Source organism: Pipra filicauda, unplaced genomic scaffold (assembly GCF_003945595.2).
Source record: "Pipra filicauda isolate LSUMZ 115617 unplaced genomic scaffold, ASM394559v2 scaffold117_size3949168_pilon, whole genome shotgun sequence".
Lineage (NCBI taxonomy): Eukaryota > Metazoa > Chordata > Aves > Passeriformes > Pipridae > Pipra > Pipra filicauda.
In genome coordinates, this window is record NW_024103629.1 from 3552678 (window position 1) to 3572382 (window position 19705).

Genomic DNA, 19705 nt, shown 5'->3' on the forward strand with positions numbered 1-19705 from the left:
CAGGAAATGATGTAGAACTGCTTTGTTAAAATATTATATTTTGATGTCTTTCATCAAAAACATTACATGAACATTTAATCAAAAGTTAAAAGGGGGAAAGAAGATGGAGGCAGCTATAAACTTACTCATGCGTGTGTATTTGCTTTGAATATCATTGGATTGCAAAGCAGAGAAGAACAGATCTGTGTTCCTAGGAGTTCAAATGTTAAATAATGCTGAATTTAATTATGAAGATGAGGTAGTCTCTCCATGCTGTGTATATTCTCTGTCCTAACCTAAATCATGATATTTGACCAGAAACACATCCAGCTGTAAAAGTGATTTCCTTGTAAATAAGGTGTGTATCTTCAAGACAATTGTAACATGATTAAAGACTAAAAGTCATTGCTAAATGCAAAGAAAATTGCCACCAAGCTAAGAAGATAGAAATACCCATAACGTGAAACACTTCAGACTTACTTTCCATATACCTGACAGCACAGGTTATTTATTTATCTCCTATTTGATATGACAGAACTGTGCATGTGCATATGTTTATAGGTATGTACTAATCTGTTTATGAAGAATGAAAGTTATTTATTGCCACCAAGATGAACATAAAGATGAGTGCTCGGTGACTCATAGGTCTTATGTTGCAAAGTTTTGAATGCACAGAAGAGGTGGGGAGTGTCTCTAAGTCCCTTCCAGTGAATCAGTGGGAGGGGATTGTAGCAAGGTGGGGATCGGCCTCTTCTCCCAGGCAAATAGTGACAGGACGAGATGAAACGGCCTCAAGCTACACTAGGAGAGGTTCAGTTTGGACATCAGGAAGAATTTTTTCACTGATAAGGTGGTTAAACATTGGAACAGGACGCCCAGGGAGGTGGCGGAGTCACCATCCCTGGAAGTGTTCAAGACACAACTGGATGTGGCGCTTAGTGCTGTAGTCTAGTTGACGAGATAGTGTTCAGTCAGAGGTTGGACTCCATGATCTTGGAGGTATTTTCCATCCTTAATGATTCTATGATTAGTGTAGTTTTATAGCTGCACACTCTTCGATGTACAATTGATGAATCTCCATTGAAACCTCCTGATTGCTAAATTTATAATACCATCTGATCTTGACAATTATTTTTGCAAACACTAGCCCTCAAATCCAGTCAGTCTCCTCTGTCCCATCATTCCTGGCTGCCAAGTCCCTCTTCTTTACTAAATGTTGACAGTAGTGCTACTGAGTATCTATTTAATTTTTGACTGATTTTCCTGCTGCATGAGATCACTGGCAACTGCTAGAACACACTCTTGCTTTCCCAAACTTTGTGTTTATTTCCCTGAAGATCTTGCCATCTGCTGTGCTCAGCTGCCCAAATAAGTAAAATTTTCCATGTCTTATAATTTTTTTCCTGACAATATTATCTGCTCCCTCAACCTTTCCAGTTTTCATTGGGGTCTTTATGATCGGTTCACCTCTAAATAACATGTATCATAATAGGTCATGTTACCACAAACAGGAGTATTGATTTTGGCAGTAGGACAGAGGTTACTGAAGGAACATATGGTAAGGGGCATTCCAGATATTATCTAGAGGTCAGCCAGCAGAGCTCTGGGCAACAGATTCATATATGATGCTCTTTGTGCAGTGTGTATTTCTTTGGCCTTACTTAGCATTTACACCTCATTTGTTCCAACTTGCTTGCTCTTGCCAACCCCGGGTGTTCAGAATCATGAAATTGGCTTGAAAATTATAATGCTTTAAGCAATAATACATTTTGAATTTCTTAACCCAGAGTGCTTATATTTTCAAGCATTTTCCTATAGCTAGCAGGAAATGTGCTTTCTTGGGGGAAGAGCAGAAGTGACAGCAGATATTCACACAAAATATTGTGATCCCCTCTGAGCCGAGAAAACACCAAATATCTCACTTCTGAGATATTTGAGAACTCCCTCATGCTGGCTAAGTGGCTGAGTTACTTCTGATTTATACTAGCATAAGTAAATCAGAATACTGCATGAATAAGTTATAAAATGGAACAAAAATAATTTTTTTTTCACCTGATCGCTGCCCCCTCCTAATTGTTCCATATTATTTCGCTTTAAGAATCAAGTAAGCAAAAGGTCTTGGAAATGGAAAGGCATACTGTGTGATTACATAGAGACTGAAGCAGTGAGGACATCAATGCTGCCAGATAGGTTAGTTCTCATGTTAATCTGTTCATGCCTATCATCTCTACTGCTTTATGATATCACAAGATTAGTCTGAGCATATCTTGGGTCAGCCTGAGCCTCAACTGAAGTCACTGCATTATCAAAATGGGAGTAGGGCTTGATTGCATGATAGTGCTCTGTTCCTTTTCCTTGAAATGTGTTCAGAAATAGAAATGTGGCAAGGTGAAACAAACAAACAAACCAACCAAAGACCCCAAATCCTGAATACCTGACAGTCAGCTCTTTAAAAACCAGGACTGGGACACAGAGCAGAGATTTCTTGTGAATTTTAACTCCAAATCTATTTTGTCTATAGCCTCACCAAGCAAGCTTTTCACATTCTTATAACCAGGTCCTCATTTATTTTTCTCTCTTTGGTGATTTCTACTGGGATGAGAGTGGGAGGTTAAAGGAAAGAGCAGAATGAAGAATCAATGAGTGTTGCTCCATGCAGGTCCTGGGGACTTCATACAACCTCAAAAGGAATGGTGGAGGAGGATATGGCTGGCTGCTGAAATGCTCTGTGGGCTACATCCTGTCTGTGGCTCGTCCAGAACTTGCATACCCTTGCTGTTTGTTTCTTTGTGTATGCACTAGGTCCTTAGCCAATGCTTGCCACACCAGCATATGTAGCTAATACAGAGACTGCCTTGGCACTGCACCCTCGCTGTCGGTGTGCACATGCTGTACACGCTTGGGTTGGTAATCATCTGCTTTATACAGATAGTAAACTCCTGTGAACTAGGGCGATGTTACAAGGATGAACTTCCACTGTGGGAACCATGTTAAGGTTTTTTTCTCCAAAACAATCTCAAATTTTTTTCCTACAGTGCAGCATTTTTCCCCAGCTCTGTAAAACTTTTCTGAAATGTCTTTGTATCACTTCATGTAGTTCAGCAGAGTGCAAAATAACCTCTTGGCGTTTGCTTTAGTTCTGTCATATTCTGTTTACAAATTCAAAAGGACCTAACATAAATAGCTGTCAACACTTACATATTACTGTGATTCACTGACTTCACTACAAGAATTTTCATATAGCAGCAGAAAGAGCATCAGTATAAAAATCTTATCTTGAAAGCCACTGCAGTTGTTCATCTCTCGTTCAGTGAGTGTGCACACAGTGAATCTAATTATGCTACTTGAGATATAATTACACAGTTGCCAGAACAGGACGTCAAAACGGGTACCTCAGCATTAGTGTGTGGGCCTGAACCACTGAGGGTGAAGGGATCTCTTTTTATTGTACTGCTACAATACATATTGCTTTGATCATCTAGATTTAAAAACTCATGTAAATGGGGGGACAAAGGACAAAAGAGAAGAAATCAGTAAAATCAGAGGATGCATGTATCTTCTTCCATAATTTTTGTTTATTCATAGGTCAAAATTCCCTAAAAGTCTGTTGCATTTTTTTGAGGAGATCAATTCTGACAGAATCCTACTCTGCAGTTTTTAGGCTTGAGGAGTTCAGCTTTAAGGAAGACTGTTTGGGGGCTCTTGTTTGTTATAGCTATTTAATATCTAGCCACAGACTAGGAAATCTTGCAGCACTGATAGCTAGTTGCCTATCTGTGGTCCTGTGGCCTGTAACATCTCAAACCTTTCATGTGGAAAGACATAAGCACACAGCAAACATTGCAGGCTGGGATTTAAATCATGTCTGCTGTGTCATGTGAAAGGAGAAGCAGAGAGACTTGTCGATCCACTCTTACATAACCATGCGTTGGACAAATATGCATCAGGCGTGTATTATGTTTTGAAAAAACCCAAAGCTCCAGGCTTTCCTTCTCAATTCTTAAAATCAAAAATGTAGAAGCACTAGAGCAGAATTTATATTGCAAGATGGCGAACAACTACCTCACTACTACAGAAGGCCTGTGCAAGCAGGACTGGGATGTCCCTACCTGGTTCAGTTCAGTCTTACTATCTGGAAATGCAATCCTGAGGACCTCAGTTTGACATCTCACCTAAGAGGTCTGATTTCTCAGAGACCACCATGGTACCTTGCTTCAGTCATGGCTCAGGGAGCTCTGAATTGCACAAGGACTATTCTGGGCAACAAAAACATCCTGGAAGACACATTTAGCTCTTGTGGAAGATTGTGGAGCTTCACTGAAATAAATGGACTAATTGAGGAGTAAGGTAAAACCACTGGCTTTAGTGGTTTTCATGCACAGGCTGAATAGATTGAATGTTGATAAAATTGTAAACAAGGTGCATCTTAGGGCAAAGTTGTGGCTAAAATATTCCACCTAGCTAGTCCAGTTAGTTAGTCCATCTGACAATCAAATTACTAGCTGAACAAAGTTAAGCAAAGTCATGATGGACTATAAGCAGTAACTTGTACTAGTATCACTAGAAAGATGTCCCATGTGTCAGTGCCATGAAGCAGTCAAGAAAGAGACTGTCACTGAGCTTGTAAAAAAACCAGTTCTGTTCTTTCATGTATGGCATCTTTTACTTGCCTGCAGATACTCAGGGTGGAGTATTTCGAAAAAAGACTTGCATAGTCAGGAGGCTGGATTGATAAATTTGCTGGCATAAAATGCCATAAAGAACTTTCCAAATTAATTGGAAATGCCCTGAAGATGGCAGGGCATCTAGCATTCAAATATAAGATTCCTAGGAATGAGAAGCTGCCACTGATTCTGTGGATAAACACCAAATTTTTATGCAAACCAACAAGGCGTGAACTGTGGAAACTGCTTCACTGCATTCTTGCTGCCTAGTCTGGGTGACCAGTGCTCCAAGGGAAAGCTCCATCAGTGGGGGCTAAAGTTTCTTTCTGGAAATGGCTGGTGAGAGAAGAGTACAGTTTTTCTCTTCACGCTCTGTGAAGTGCTTGACATTCTCAGCAAAAGTGAATTCATAAATAGTGTGCATTACCAGCATTTGTGCAAATTGTTTTACACTTGGCTGTGTTTCTGAGTATATTTTCTAGCCACTAAAAGTCTTAGGACCATCTAGTCTAACTCTCTGCAGGGCCAATGGGTTCTACACTGAGTTCAGTATCTTGCAACAGAAGCAGACAGCATCTTTTTGTAGACACTCTGACTGGATTTAAAAGCTTCAAGTGTCAAAGCATATTCCAGGGCAAGCAATAACAGTGGTTAATTATTCAGAGTGTTAAAAATGTGTGTCTTGTTTTCAGTTTGAATTTTGCTGAGTTCAGCTTCCAAGCTCTGGATCTTTGAATGTGAAATGTGAAACTTCTTGTTGTTGATTGCCTATATAGCTTGTCTGCACAAGGAAAGGAAAGGATTCTCTGCAATTGGTGAATAGGGTGGACAGAAGGGTGTTAGTATTCCTTCTCTGCTCTTCCTACCTCATTTGGAAAATCAGCATACCCTTAGGAGAAAGTCAGTGTAATTCTTTTAGCATTACTTCATACAAGTTTTGCTATATGGTCTTCATAGAATGTGAGTATTACAAATGAAAGATATGCAAAATATTCAGAACTTCAGAGTAAAAGTCTAGTGACTGTCCCTAGTATGTCAGCAGTTTCTTCTTCCTCAGTGTTGTGCTAACATTTATTTAATTGGCCTCCCTGATTAACTTTATCCGTTGTCTCTGCAGTGTCTCCCCAACAATCTTTTGATAATTGCCAAGGCTTAGCAGTTTCTGAAGTGATATTGTACAGCTTGTCTGGGAAATCTCAATGCAGATGGAAGCTGGCTGCTATGTGTGTTACTGTTGGCAGTGACTATATATTTAGAGCAGTATTAGTAACTTATTTTTTTTAATAGGAAAAAAAGATACTTGCTAAGCTCATCTCTGTTTGTGAGTGACATAGTTAGAGTTTACCCTAATTTATTTAGGTAGATAGTTCAAAGGCAGTATCCAAAGAAAGCTTGAAGTCATTCAAAGTACACATGCTGATGGGGAGAAATTGGTGACCACTTAAAATAATACAGTTTAAAATCTCCAGAATATTTTGAAAAGTGCTTCTGGGCACTGTGAGAGGATATGCTGGGAATGGTGTGAAATGGTTCCCTTCTGGGAAAGAATCACTAGCAAATGTCATAGCAGAGTCTTATCCAACCCTCCCTAACACTGCCCACTATGGTCTACAATAGAGTTAAGAAGATGAGGGGAAAAAGAAGAAGGGAGGGAGGAGTGAAGGGAAGGTCAGAACAGTAGTTCTAACTGGATATTACAAAGGTTCTTCTAGGAGAAAGAGAATGTGTATGGTACTGCAAGGTGCAATCTACATCCTTTTCTGAAATATTGTTCCGGTACTTCTGAAATGAGAAAAGAGGAGGAAAAAAAATCCAAACTAAAAAGAGATAAAAGAGGAAGGGAAAACAAAGGAGGAAAATTTTGAGGACACGGAAATGGAATGAGGTGAACCAATCATTCCCCACTGCATATTCTCCATCTGAGCCCATGAATATGCAAGTGAGTATCTGAACAAACATTATCACTGACACAGATTCCCTTCCACAGTATATTTGTGTTGCCATGCATATGAATAATTGCATTAGTAAGGCAGAAGGTCTGGTTCCCATATTTTACACGCATCTATATTTTATCTGTGGCCATGCTTTGCACCCTAATTATATGGTATTGGAAGCATCCATTTGTCCTGTTTCTTTCCAGTGAAAACCACTTTTTTTTCGAACTGACCTCACGGCTAAAAGAAATTGGAGTAAGAATAAAAAGTGACAGCTCAGGCGAAGTCTGGACAGGACAGAGGCAAAAGGAAAGCATTTTAGTGAAGTGATGGAGATCAGGTCATCTCCCATCTGCTAGACCACACTTAATTATATATCTGCATAGCAGCAATCACTTTCCTCTATCTTATCTCCTGCCCCTTTCTCTTCATGTAAGCTTCATTGCTAAAATAGGTGGATACATAGATGAAATGACGTGACACTCTTATCCCAGCTGGGGGGAACATGACACAAGCACATGCTAGCACTCTCTGTGACTTTTGTGTTTGGCACCAGTCACAGTGTCAGGGCTGCTCCCAGCCTTCAAGTATCCAGAGACTGATGTATTGTAATGGCATCCAGATCCTCCACTGGTATAGTTGTCATCAGCCTTCTGCCAGCAGATATATTTAAGTGCAAAACTCCTGAGAATCTGGCAGGGCATGCGTATCCTGGGCTACTCAGTTTTGGGAGTCTCACCAATCCCACTCTGAGGTCAGGATAAGCACTTGTTAATTTTTAACTCACAGCAAATGTATTTTTGCAGATATTAGATTAATTCACTACTGAGCAAAAGGCCAGCACTGTAGTACTTAAATGTCATTTATGCCTTATCTGAAGATTTTAATGGGACTTATTTGGTATATGATCTTGGCCTGGCCTTGGCACGAGGGCTATTTTCACCCGAAATGAACTACTGAGGGGCTGACAACATCCTTTGGAAGACAACCAGCAAGAAGTCATTACTCTTGGGATAGCTGTGAACTCTAGGAGAGTTAGAGAAATATTTCCTTCTTAGGCAGAAAGCAGTGTCATATAAAGAAACAAACACAAGCCCTGGGCTTATTGGCAAACTGCAAAAGCAAGAGTAACTGCAAAATGTTTACTTACACTCAATAAGCAACATCTTCATAGTTTCGAATAATGTTAATGTCTGCTCCTTTTTTATAGTTTAAATTATTTTCACAAACCATAAAGTCAAGATGACAAAATTGTCCATTCTGTAGAGCACATCTATTTATAGAATGGATGTGTCCTGTACTAATAAGAATCATAGAATCATTTAGGTTGTAGAAAGATCATCTAGTCCAACTGTTAACCCAGCACCACCAAGCCCACCACTAAACCATGTCCCACATCTACACATTTTCTAAATACCTCCAGGGATGGTGATTCAACCACTTCCTTGGGCAGACTGTTTCAATGCTTGACAACCCTTTCAGTGAAGAAATTTTTCCTAAGATCCAATTTAAACCTGCCCTGTTGATATTTGAGGCCATTTCCTCTTGTCCTGTCACTTGTTACAGGGGAGAAGAGACTGACCCCACCTGGCTACAACCTCCTTTCAGGTAGCTGTAGAGAGTGACGAGTCTCCTTTCCTTCAGACTAAACAACCCCAGCTCCCTCAGATGCTCCTCATAGGACTTAATCTCCAGACCCTTTACCAGCTCCATTGTCCTTCTCTGGACACGCTCCAGCACCTCAATGTCCTTCTTGTAGTAGGGGCCGAGAAATGGACACAGTACTTGAGGCCTCACCAGTGCTGAGTACAAGGGCATGATCACTGCCCTGGTCCTGCTGGTTGCACTGTTCCTGATACAAGCCATGATGCCATTGGCCTTGGCCACCTGGGCACACTGCTGGCTCATGTTCAGCTGCTGGCGACCAGCACCCCAGTTCCTTTTCTGATGGGCTGCTTTCCAGCCATTCTGCTCCCAGCCTGTAGTTCTGCATGGGGTGGTTGTGACTCAAGAGCAGGACCCAGCACTTCACCTTGTTGAACCTCATACAACTGGCTTCAGACCATCGATCCAACCTGTGCAGATCCCTCTGTAGAGTCTTCCTACCATCCTACAGTCCCACCCAACTTGGGGTCATCTGCAAACAGACTTGAGGGGGCACTCGATCCCCCGGTTCAGATAATTGATAAAGGTATTAAACAAGACTGGCCCAAATATGGAGACCTGGGGAACACCACTTGTGACTGGCTGCCAATTGGATTTAATTCCATTCACCACCATTCTCTGGTCCCAGCCATCCAGCCAATCTTCTACCCAGCACAGAGTGCACCTGTCCAAGCCAAGGGCTGCCAGCTTCTCCAGGAGAATGCAGTGGGAGATAGTCAAAGGCTTTGCTAAAGTCTGGGCAGACAACATCCACAGCCTTTCTCTCATTCACTAAGTGGGTCACCTTGTCATAGGAGATCAGGTTGCTCAAGCAGGACCAACCTTTCACGAACCCCTGTTGACTGAGCCTGATCTTCTGGTTGTCCCCTGGTTGTGCTGTATATGCTGTGTGATGGCACTCAGGACAATCTGCTTCATGACCTTCCCCAGCACTGAAGTCAGGCTGACAGACCTGTAGTTCCCTGTATCCTCCTTCTGACCCTTCTTGTGGATGGGCATCACATATGATAACTTAAAGTCAGCTAGGACCTCCCCAGTTAACCAGGACAGCTGGCAAATGATTGAAAGTGGCTCCACGAGCTCTTCCCCCAGCTCCCTGAGTACTCTTGGGTGGATTCCATCTGGCCCCACAGACTTGTGCATGTCTAAGTGGTGTAGCTGGTCACTGACCATTTCCCATTGGATTATTAGGCCTTCATTCTGCTCCCTTTTCCTATCTTCCAGCTCAGGGCTGGGTACCCACAGGACAACTGGTCTTACTATTAAAGACTGTGGCAGAGAAGGCATTAAGTACCTCATGACTACCTCCCAAGGGTCAGACAGTATCCTAAACAGGCCGAAGTCTGACCTGGGAAGTTCAAGGAAGCAGTTCTACTGACTCCCCCCCTTACTTCTCTGAGAATCAAAATCTCAATCATTTCATGATAGCTTTACCCAAGGTGGCCTCCAACCATCACATCACCCATCAGTCCTTCTCTATTCAAAACCAGCAAGTCCAGTGGAACACCTTCCTTAGTGTGTTCCCTCACCAGGGGGAACAAGTGTGCTCACTGTGTCAGGAAGTTGCCCTCCATAAGCTCCAGAAGCCTCTTAGACTGATTCCCCTCTGCAGTGTTGTATTTCCAGCAGACATCTGGTAAACTGAAGTCCCCTATGAGAACAAGGGCTCGTGATTAGCACACTTCACCCAGCTGCTTACAGAATATTTCATCTGCCACTTCATCCTGGTTGGGTGGTCTATAACAGACTCCTGCCATGATACCTGCCTTGTTGGCTTTCCCCTGATACTTGCCCATAAACACTCAGCCCTAATGCCTCTATCATTAAGCTCTAGGCAATCAAACCACTCCCTAACATACAGGGCTACCCCACCACCTCTCCGTCTTGCCTATCCCTTCTGAAGAGTTTACAGGCATCCATTGTAACACTTCAGTGGTGCGAATCATCCCACCCTGTTGCCATGATGGCAACTATGTCATAGATTCACCACAGCTTCCACCTCCTGTTAGTTGCCTGTGTCATGTGCATTGCTGTAGATGCACGTCAGATGGGCTATTGATCCCACCACCTTTCTGAGGGGTGATACCTTAATTCCTACATGACCGTTCTCAGGCACTCCCACCATTTCTAACTCATCAATAACCCTTGCATCTTTGCTGCTAAGGATCCTTTAAAAGGAAAATTTATTATCCGAATGTTTTTTAACTGTGTTCTCCAGTCCCGTGCACTCGATTGTCATAATCTAGAGCCATACCAGTCTCTGGGTAGCAGTTTTTTAGCAATTCAGAAGATTTATGTGTCTGTTGCTGTGCTGAATGCCATTCTTTGAGTAAGCACTGAAACTTTCTTTTGAGAAGTGAGGGAGGAGGAGGAAAGATTAAAGTAGATCATGTGCTTCTTACATAAAATTTGAGGAGCTGATGAAAAGCAATTTGATTAAAATATGATTGAAAGGATGTTATGTGGCATGCCTGAGACTGATGTTTTTGCATGACATAGGTGCATGGGGGAGGAGAGGAAAGTTTGGTTGTTGATAATTCTGTTGGTTTTTTAAGGATATTAATACCTAATCTTGCAAGCTGCCCTGCAGGCAAGCCTTGTGAGACTGACTAGTAGGGCACTGCTACAGTGACAGAGTCCCTTTGCAGCAGTTGGTTAAGACGGCACTGAATTTCCTTGGTTGAGAATGCTTGTAGTCAATTAGAAACCTGGTTCTCCCTTACATTAGGGCTGCTCTACATCACCCTAGGAATATAAAATGTATTTTATGTGAATGTAAGTATAACTTATAACCCTTATAAAGCGGCTTTGCATCTTACAGCAGTTTAAAGCTTTGGGGTGAGAATCTGGATTTCCAATGTATAAATTATGGTCAGTCTGACTGAAAATTAATTGAAGGTTTTTATATTTCGTAATGTTACCACTAAGCTAACTTGAATAAGTTATTTACATCTAATTCAATATTGCAATTGTATTCATTAGAGCTCCTTAAACTGTATGTTAATATCCAGGTTTCAGTGTTTTGCTTTGTAAATATTTGAGATTTTTACAAACATACCTTCAGAGATCGTGTTGTTCTGTCCTTTTTTTCCATTCCAAAGTTCCTAGGAAAAGACATAGCACAGGAGGTCAGTATGGAAAACACTTTCTTTCCATTGTTTCTTTTCATATTCACTATGCTTCTTTAAATAATACATCACAAGACACTTTATATTTTGAGAGGTTTTGGCAACTAAATTAAAGTTTTCAGTGTTTGTTCCTTGAATATCAACTTATTGTGATTAATTATCTCACTCTTAGCACCAGTTATGGTCTGTTACCACTGAGCCCTCAGCTGGCATTGATGGCACTTGAATAAATCATTTACTCCAGGATGTGTTCCGTGCATGTTACTTTTAAAGTGGCAGGGATTTAATCTATACTGTTTTCTGACCATAAAGGCAGCAAAAATAAATAATAAATCATGGTATCTTTATGAAAACAAATAAGACTTACTCTTGCAAAAGCAATTACACACATTCCTCTTTGTTCTTGTGTCTCTGTCAACAGCATTGCTCCCGAAAAAGGAGGTAGAAAAGCATCCTGGGTATTAAACATACTGAGTATCATGTCTTCAGGATCTCTTCAGCTGCTTCTGCCACTAGTAGTTTTTCATAACACACCAGAGTTAAATTAGCTATATATTAGATACTTATAATAGAAAATGAACATGTATCTTGTTATTTTGCTGTTCCCATTTCTCTCAAGTATTGTTCCTTTCTCTCAACAGGCATTCGTCTGTCATGATTGATGTTTGTCATGATGTACTGCACAAACATCTTTAAAAACAGTGAGCTTTCTTTCTATTCCTTTCTTAATTTATATTTTCTAGAAGATTTTAATATTCACTGGGATAACATCTTAAAGCCCTTTGCAAAATCTGTATTCTGTAGTCTCCCACTAAAAGCAACATCTAATTAACAACCAAAGTCTGCAGAATGAACTCTCTGGGAGCAAATGACTAATTCTTGATAGGAGGACTGTGGTTTTAAGTTGTTGCCAGCATCTTGAGAACAGTTCTATGCTGGAAGCTGCTCCCAAGGGTCCTGTGCAGGGCTAAGGGTTGGACTCGACAATCCTTGTGGGTCCCTTCCAACACAGCATATTCTGTGATTCTTTCAGTTTCACGAAATACTGGCATAGGCAGAGCAGAGGAGGTAGCTGCTCCTCGTCACTCCACAGAGGCGCGGGGACGTGCACACCAGTAGGGGGAGATGAGGGGATGTCTTTCCACTTCTGGGAATCTTGGCACTGTTGCCTGCCTTCAGATACATCTATTTCTTCTATAGTAAGGCATTTTCACTGCACAAACTTGCAGTGCTTAATTAAAGCAATAATTTTAAACACACTTAGGCAAATCAGTGCAGTGTTCTACTGGATACTTAAGTTGAGTTAAAGTTGTTGCTTGCACCAGAAAATTTTATAGAGACAAGCTATTCCTGCAGATCAAGTTTTAAGTTGATGCACATTTAACCACACTGTTGGGCTCTGCCTGGGCTACTGGCCCTGCAGCTGGATGCAATAGGGCAACTGGGACTGTGGCCCAGCTGTGCAGGAGCTAAAGCTTGGCCAATTTCCTCTAATAGCAGATGTGTCAGGCAACTCCACCAGTTGCTCTTGGCAGTCTGCAGTGCCATTTGGCTGTAGTTTTGCTTCTGACTCTCTTGCCTTTCATTCTTGTTTGCTTAGTCTTGATTCCTGGTTCCTGCTCCCTTTGTGCTATGCTCCTATACCTCACCTTGTCCCAGCCCTGACTTGGCTTATAACAAGGACTCTTTGGTTTTCAAACTTCTGGCTCTATGACTTTCTGACTATCCTTTTCAGTTTGGGATGACTCCTTCCATCTCTGGTGTCTTGATTTATTCTTATGCTGGCTTCACTCTCTTTGTATCCAAACTTAATTCTTACCTGGTCTTCACCTTTAGACTTACTGGAGTAGTCTGATGAAAGTATGTGTGCCTCTTAAGAAATCTGAAACTGCAGTGGAAGAAACTTGATTAGCTTGCTTCTCAGCAGTATTGAAATGGGGACAGATGTGGAAGTCCCTCGCAAGATTCCTCTTGAATCTGCATGCTGTCAGGGATTACAAGCATGACTTGTGGATCACTTTTGCACCAGAGGCTTAATCTGAATGCAAATATTCATTCGCAACCTTAGATGACCACAGTTATGCTTTTTTGGTATTGAAACCTGTTGTAAGCAGGCCAGTTTTGGCAGGGGGTATAACCATTTCCAGGGCTCAAGGTTATTTTCTCTCACTTGTGTTCTTTTTTTCTATTTGTTGACTTTTCAAATATCAGTCAAGCTCTGTATAACTTTTCATGGCACCAGTTGTTACTGTTTTCCATGTTGATTCAGCATCTCGGAATTTTAGCTAACCTGCTTTCCATCTCCTGTATTCCGGATGCCATTGCTTGCATTTTATTGCAACACAATTCATTCTGGTATCACCACTTCCATGACTCTGTGTAGAATTATCTATTTTGCTTTGCTTTCTGAACAAGGTACAGTATCATTAACAGTGTGTATAAATTCTGCTGAAAGCTTCAGAACCAAATCCAGAACCTGTATAATTAGCCAAACCAAAAGCCCAACAGATGTATGCTGGTGGAAAACATGCGAAGCTCCAGAGAGGCTGATGATGCAACAGGTAAAGTGCCTGCAGTGGACACATGAAGACCACATGTGAGGAAAGGAGAGGATACATTTAGTGATGGATTATATGTCTGTGTTTTGCCATCTGAACTTTATGTCTCTTTGCAAACATAGCCAGAAAACACATAGATAATACAAAGAATTGTTACTTGCTCCAGGCCCTTTGTCTAACTCCCTCTTGTGCACTGAGGCAGAATAAGAGTGAGAAACCATTTGTCAAAAAAATCCTCAGTCAGAGCCCATTGATAGTGATCTAAATTGCTATATGGTCCTCTCTATAGGCTCTCTACAATGGGGTGAATTTCCTCTCTTGGATAAGATGGAACCAAATGACATGTGGAGTACTGATAAATTATACTGGCTTTCCAAGGCTAGTATACAGCTCTTGGTATCAAATTTATTTTAGTCAAATGTAGACGAAACTAGTTCTTTTGAAAGTTTTAGGTCCTTGTAGTCTGTGTTGTGACTGTGAGTTGTAACAGGACATTGATTCCACTCTGGAGCATCTCCTGAAAACACACTGTCAACATAGACTAGTACGTAGTGGTTTTAATCTTGTAGACAACTATGTTGTAGAGAATATGGCCTAGGCAATAGACCCAGATACATGGATGTCAAGAATCCCCAGTAATTTTTACACTGAGGGGAAGTAAACTGAAACAATTACAAAGCTCTCTTAAAAGAAAAATCAGGAAAATCATCTCTTAAGGCAGCACCATTATCCAGACTAACCTCACTGCACATATTTTCCATCCAGCCATCATAGTACTCAAGAGCCCTCCCTAATTCCCCCTTACTTCCAAGATACTGTCAAACTTACATTTATTACATGTGAAGCCAGAACTTCCAGAGGCTAAAACTAATGCATGAAGAACAGATCCCTGTAGCTAGAACAGTTTTTCTCTAATAATAATGATTAAAATTTTAAACACTATCTCTTACTATCAATACTTTAAAACAGTATCTTAATTGGTTGAGTCAGTGTGCAAAAGCATGGTTACATTTCTAGAAAATAATCTTTACCTTGCTGCTGAAATAGAGTCAAGACAACTTGATTGCTAATTTTTCATGGGACTTACGGCAGTTTGGAATCCATTAGTCTGTATGTCTTTATGAATGTCTGGCTTAAAATTACTGGCTTCTCATTGTATGGGCATTTATTCCTTCTTCCACTTCAGCTGGATGCTGCTACTTTCCAGAGCTGCTTAAAAGAATTGTCATGTCTCAGATAAAATGGAAAAGAATTGCTCATCTGAGGCAAAGAGGTGGGTACTGACTTATTCCAGACTTGAAAAAAATTCTTTCTCCCCCAGCTCTCACAGAGCTTGTCTTCAAAATCGGTAATCAGAAGTGACTGCTCTTCAGGAGATCAGAGCTTCCAATGTATCATGCTGGGCTTCTATTCTACCAGAGGATGAAATGACTAACGATGCTACTAGGAATTAGTGATGCAAGAGGTCAAGTGTGTTAGAATTTTCGCAGAATCAACTGACTGGGTTCTTTTCATTCAAAGATATGATCTCCATGGTCTCCTCCCACTATTAAATGAGAAAAAGGAATCTAATGGGACTCAGATCCCATGAAAAAGAAATCCCTCTATGATACAGGAGTGTGAGAAAAGACGAAGGACCACTTGTGTAGATGGATTTAAAAGACAGATTTAAGTCATAAGGAATGGTTATACTACTGTTACTAACAGAGTTCTAAAACACAGAATATTTCTATTGTGTTACCATTAACAGAGAACAAAGACAGTCTTTGGTGATTTCTTCCTCTCTTCCTTTCCCCTCCTCATAACAAGGATAAGTATTTTGCTCCTGAAACAAGTCATGGGGTAAAGACTGCACCACACCATGACAGAGTAGTCATGAGGTCTTATAACTGTGATCTGAATCTTGGCTGTGTCATACCTTGAAGAAGTGGCATGATACAAGGTATTTAGCAGTGGTACTGACCTTTGTCTTATGAAAGCTTATCTGAAAACTCCTAAAGAAGAAATGACCTGAAACGGGGGTTCTACCTTGGAAAGGAAGACTAAATGCATTCAGCGGATGAAAAATCAAGACCCTCCACAAGATAAAGTGAAAGAACTTTACCCAGCCCAGATGGCATATTATAATTGAAAACTAGAAGCAAAGGAAAACTGTTAAAAAAAAAAAAAGTCCTATATAGCTTTCAGAATTAATACAGACACGCTGGAGTTATGACACCAGATGTCCTTATATAAGAAGCAACAATGATGACACTTTCTTTTTAAAAAATCAAAGCTGAAGTCTTGTTCTCTGACTAATGGGGGAGCAAGTGTAAGCTGGAGAGACCCAGCCTCTCTTACTGCAGCCTATCAAGACGAATCCAGATGACTCACGCAAACAGCCTGCAGTCACAGAAGAACGGATCCAAACGGGTTGTCCATATCTCATGAAGCTGTGGCCCACAAGGTGTAGGCAATACTGGACATACTGCATTCCTAACATTGCTTCTCCTTCTGTGTCCAAGCTTCGAGTGCCGCTAAGCAGCGCTTCCCAGCAGCGGGGATGAAGATGGAGGTTTTTCTTCTCTCCGCATTGTTCTGTGCACTTGGTGCTTCATGAAGTATGCCTAACATATGGGGAGGTTTCTGCATACTTGTCATGGGCTTCAGGGTTTTTCTGGGCATACATAAAATACCCGTGCTTGAGCACAAGCTCTGTTTCATATTCTTGTGTTACCACTGAGATAGGAATCTCAGATGGCAACTTTATTACCCAGCTAGTTTGTGCTCCTGGGATGATAAGAGGATGGTCACAGCACACAGAGCTCACCATGGTTGTTGGAACACACTGAGAACTCATGCTGTTGTACTGAGTATCAGTCACATACAATGTCTTCCCATGTTCAGTGAAAATACCACAGACAGCCAACAAAATGTCCCCTAAAAATGTCAGGCAAATCAAAGCAGAGAATATGTGTCATAACTGCCATCTTATTTTCTTTGTGGCTTTCTAAAGCAATAGTATCTGCAAAGCAAGCAACTTGTACATCAGCCTGGAGGGAAATGGGAAGCCGGTTTAGGTGTCTGTTGATTCTTGGCTCATGTACAGAGAAGTTATTCAACAACAATTCTGTAAACATCCCTCTTCAAGAATAGGTGTGCCCTATTTTCGTCTTTAATTAAAACTCACAGTGTTATACTAAACCGGAACACTTAGCCTTATTCTGGAAATTAGTCATGAAATTAGTCAGGAACAGCTCCTCCTGAACAACTACATGTATAAACAAGCCCTAAACAATATTTATGTTGTCTGGAACCATGGGGCACACTGTCACAGATGCAAATTACTTTCCAATCCTCTAAGAAGAAAGACGAAGAGCTGTTTGTTGTCTTCCAACCGGGGGCGGCGAACATTTCTCACCCATGTTTGACCACTGTGTTTGCCCTTGCAGGACTATTTAAGGAGGCGGTGGTGCCGGACGGGCCCCAGCAGCAAGGCCGAGCTCTGCCCCGTTCGCCGAGCCGGCCTGCGCCAGGTGCGCCGGGCGAGATACTGAGCTGGGGGAGATGGGTGCGCTTTTCCTCCATCCGAGCCTCTTCCCCGGGGGATACATCAGCAACCCCTCGGCTGAAGGATGTTGTCTAAGAAAGATTCCTTTCCGTCGCAGGCCAGCCCGGGCTGCGCGCGTGCCTGTACCTGCGTGACAGCACTTCGGGGACGCCCCACCCCGGGGCGGGTACCCCCTAGGGGCAGGTGGGACCCGCGCGGGGCGGGGGGGCCCTGCCCGCAGGCGCGGCCCCGGGCGCGGTTCCCCGGGGAGCAGCCGCCGCCGCCGCCGCGGGCGACAAGAGGCTCTGCCCCCCGCCCCCCCCGCGCGTGCGGCCCCGCTCCGCGCGGGATGCGCGGCCCCGCCGCCGGGTGCGCGCGGCGCGGGCGGGCGCGGGCGCACCTGGGCGGTGCGGCGCGCGCGGGGCGGGGCCGGCTGACAGTGAGTGGCAGCGCCGCGGCGGCCAATGGGGGCGCGCGGGAGCGGGAGCCTGGCGGGCGGGGCCGGGCGGCGCGCGGGGGCTGCGCGGCGGAGCGTTGGCAGCGGCGCGGGGCCGCGGCCGGTGTCGGAGCGAGCCGGGGGACAGACCCTGCGGGGGGCGCCGGGCAAGACGCGGATCCGCATCCCGGTCCGGTGCGGCGGCGGCGGTGGTGGCGGCGGGAGGAGCCGGAGCGGCGCGCCGCGGAGGAAGGAAGCGCAGGGCTGGCCGCTGCGTGTGCAACCTGGCTGTTCCTGCTGCCCGCGTCCACTCGCGGCTTTTCCTGCCGGCGCTGCCTGACAGCCGCCCCGCCGCGGGTGTTGTCGCCGGGGTCTTTGGCGGGGGGGGGAAGAGCGAGCCGTCCTACACAGCCCGGAGGCGTGATTGAAAGCGAGCAATAATTAACTGGAGGAGGAAGAGGAGGACGGGGGTGGAGGAAGACGAAGGAGGAAGGCACCGCGCGGCAGAGCCCAGCCGAGCCAGCGAGCGGCGGCGGGACGCGGCAACTTCGGCCGCAGCGGAGGAGCCGGAGCCGTGACCGCAGCGGCGGCCCCCGTCTCAGCCCGCGCCTGCCCTGCCCGAGGGGGGAGAGCCTCGCCGCCTCCCCGGCCGCCGGACATGTCGGAGCATAAGGCCGTTGATCCCAAGTTATCGACGACGGACAGGGTGGTGAAAGGTGGGTGCTGCGCCCCGGCCGCCCTTTCGGCCGGGTCGTCCCGCTGGGGTCGCGTCCGTGCTCGCCGTCCCCGCCCCGGGCAGGTACCGCGGGGCTGCCGCCGGCGCGGCCGCTTCGAGCGGTGGGCTCGGCCCGGGGGCTTGCACCGGGCCCCAGTGGAGGGTTTGCGGCTTCCCTCGCCTGCCCGCCCGGCGCTACATTGCAGCATTTCCCCCCCTTCCTCCCCCCGCCGCCTCCCCCTCTCCGCCTTGAAGGCGCTGCACAGGGCTGGCGTGAGAGAGAGAGAGGGAGCCCCAGCTTCCTCCCCCGCCCCGGTGCCTGGGGGAGAGGGGGGCAGGGCTCGGCTCCCTCCCCCAGCCCGCCAGCTCCTCCGGGCATCCCCTCTTCCTCCACCTCCTCTTTCTCCGGGCTGCGCTCCGCGGAGCCCCCCCGCAGGCTGCGCCGCCGCTTGTCATTGCCGTGCTGCTCCCCGCATGCAGCGAGGATGCCTGGAAACCTCCCCGCGCCAGCAGCCGGGGCTCCGCTCCCGCACCGAGCGCCGCTGCGGGGGGACCGGCCGCGCCGCCCGGCTGCCCCGTCCCCCCGCAGGGCCGCCCCCGCGGCACCCGCGGCGGGGATGCCGGGCGGGAGGGGCGGGCCGTGGGCGCGGGCCGCGGGCGCTGTGGGAGGCGGCGAAGGCTGCTTCCTCCTCCTCCTCCTCCTCCATCGCCGTCTTCTGCTGACGGCCCGGCCTGCGTGGATGTGAAGTTATCCCGCGGGCGTAGCGTGGCCGTGCTCCCGCGTGTGCCTGCAGATGTGCATGGGGGTGCTCGGCACAAACGCGCATCGGCTCCATGATTTTTGCTCTGTTCCGAAGATGTCCGTGTGCTGCCAGCCTCGGCCGTATAAACAAATTAGAGTTTGGGTTAACAACACACTGTGCCCTGCAGTACAGACCAAGGTCTGTCTTCCTGGAGTAGTGCCTCATTTAAATTGCACTTGTGCGTTTCTTAGTACATATGAAGTGTGTGTGTATTTAGTGGTCTGGGGGGTTTTGTGTGTTTGTGGATTGGGTTCTTTTTGTTTGGTTGTTTTTTTCCTCCTTTCTACACTGGTC

At 44.9% G+C, this 19705-nt stretch overlaps 1 protein-coding gene and 1 long non-coding RNA gene across 3 annotated transcripts in view; one reads left to right on the forward strand and one right to left on the reverse strand.

Annotated features, from left to right (window-relative positions):
- LOC113986308 overlaps positions 1 to 17583 on the reverse strand; it is a 56051-nt gene extending 38468 nt beyond the window's left edge. Inside the window, exons 1-3 of the long non-coding RNA XR_005565089.1 lie at positions 14960 to 17583; positions 11301 to 11346; positions 9794 to 9893 (exon numbers count right to left, since the gene is read on the reverse strand). This is a non-coding gene — a long non-coding RNA (uncharacterized LOC113986308). The remainder of the gene's footprint in view (positions 1 to 9793; positions 9894 to 11300; positions 11347 to 14959) is intronic.
- A 407-nt stretch (positions 17584 to 17990) lies between these two features.
- PPP3CA (protein phosphatase 3 catalytic subunit alpha) overlaps positions 17991 to 19705 on the forward strand; it is a 185736-nt gene continuing 184021 nt past the window's right edge. For both annotated transcript variants that reach the window (XM_027717893.2, XM_027717895.2), the window contains exon 1: positions 17991 to 18609. In XM_027717893.2, the coding sequence (XP_027573694.1) occupies positions 18552 to 18609 (58 nt within the window). In that variant the 5' untranslated portion in view covers positions 17991 to 18551. The remainder of the gene's footprint in view (positions 18610 to 19705) is intronic.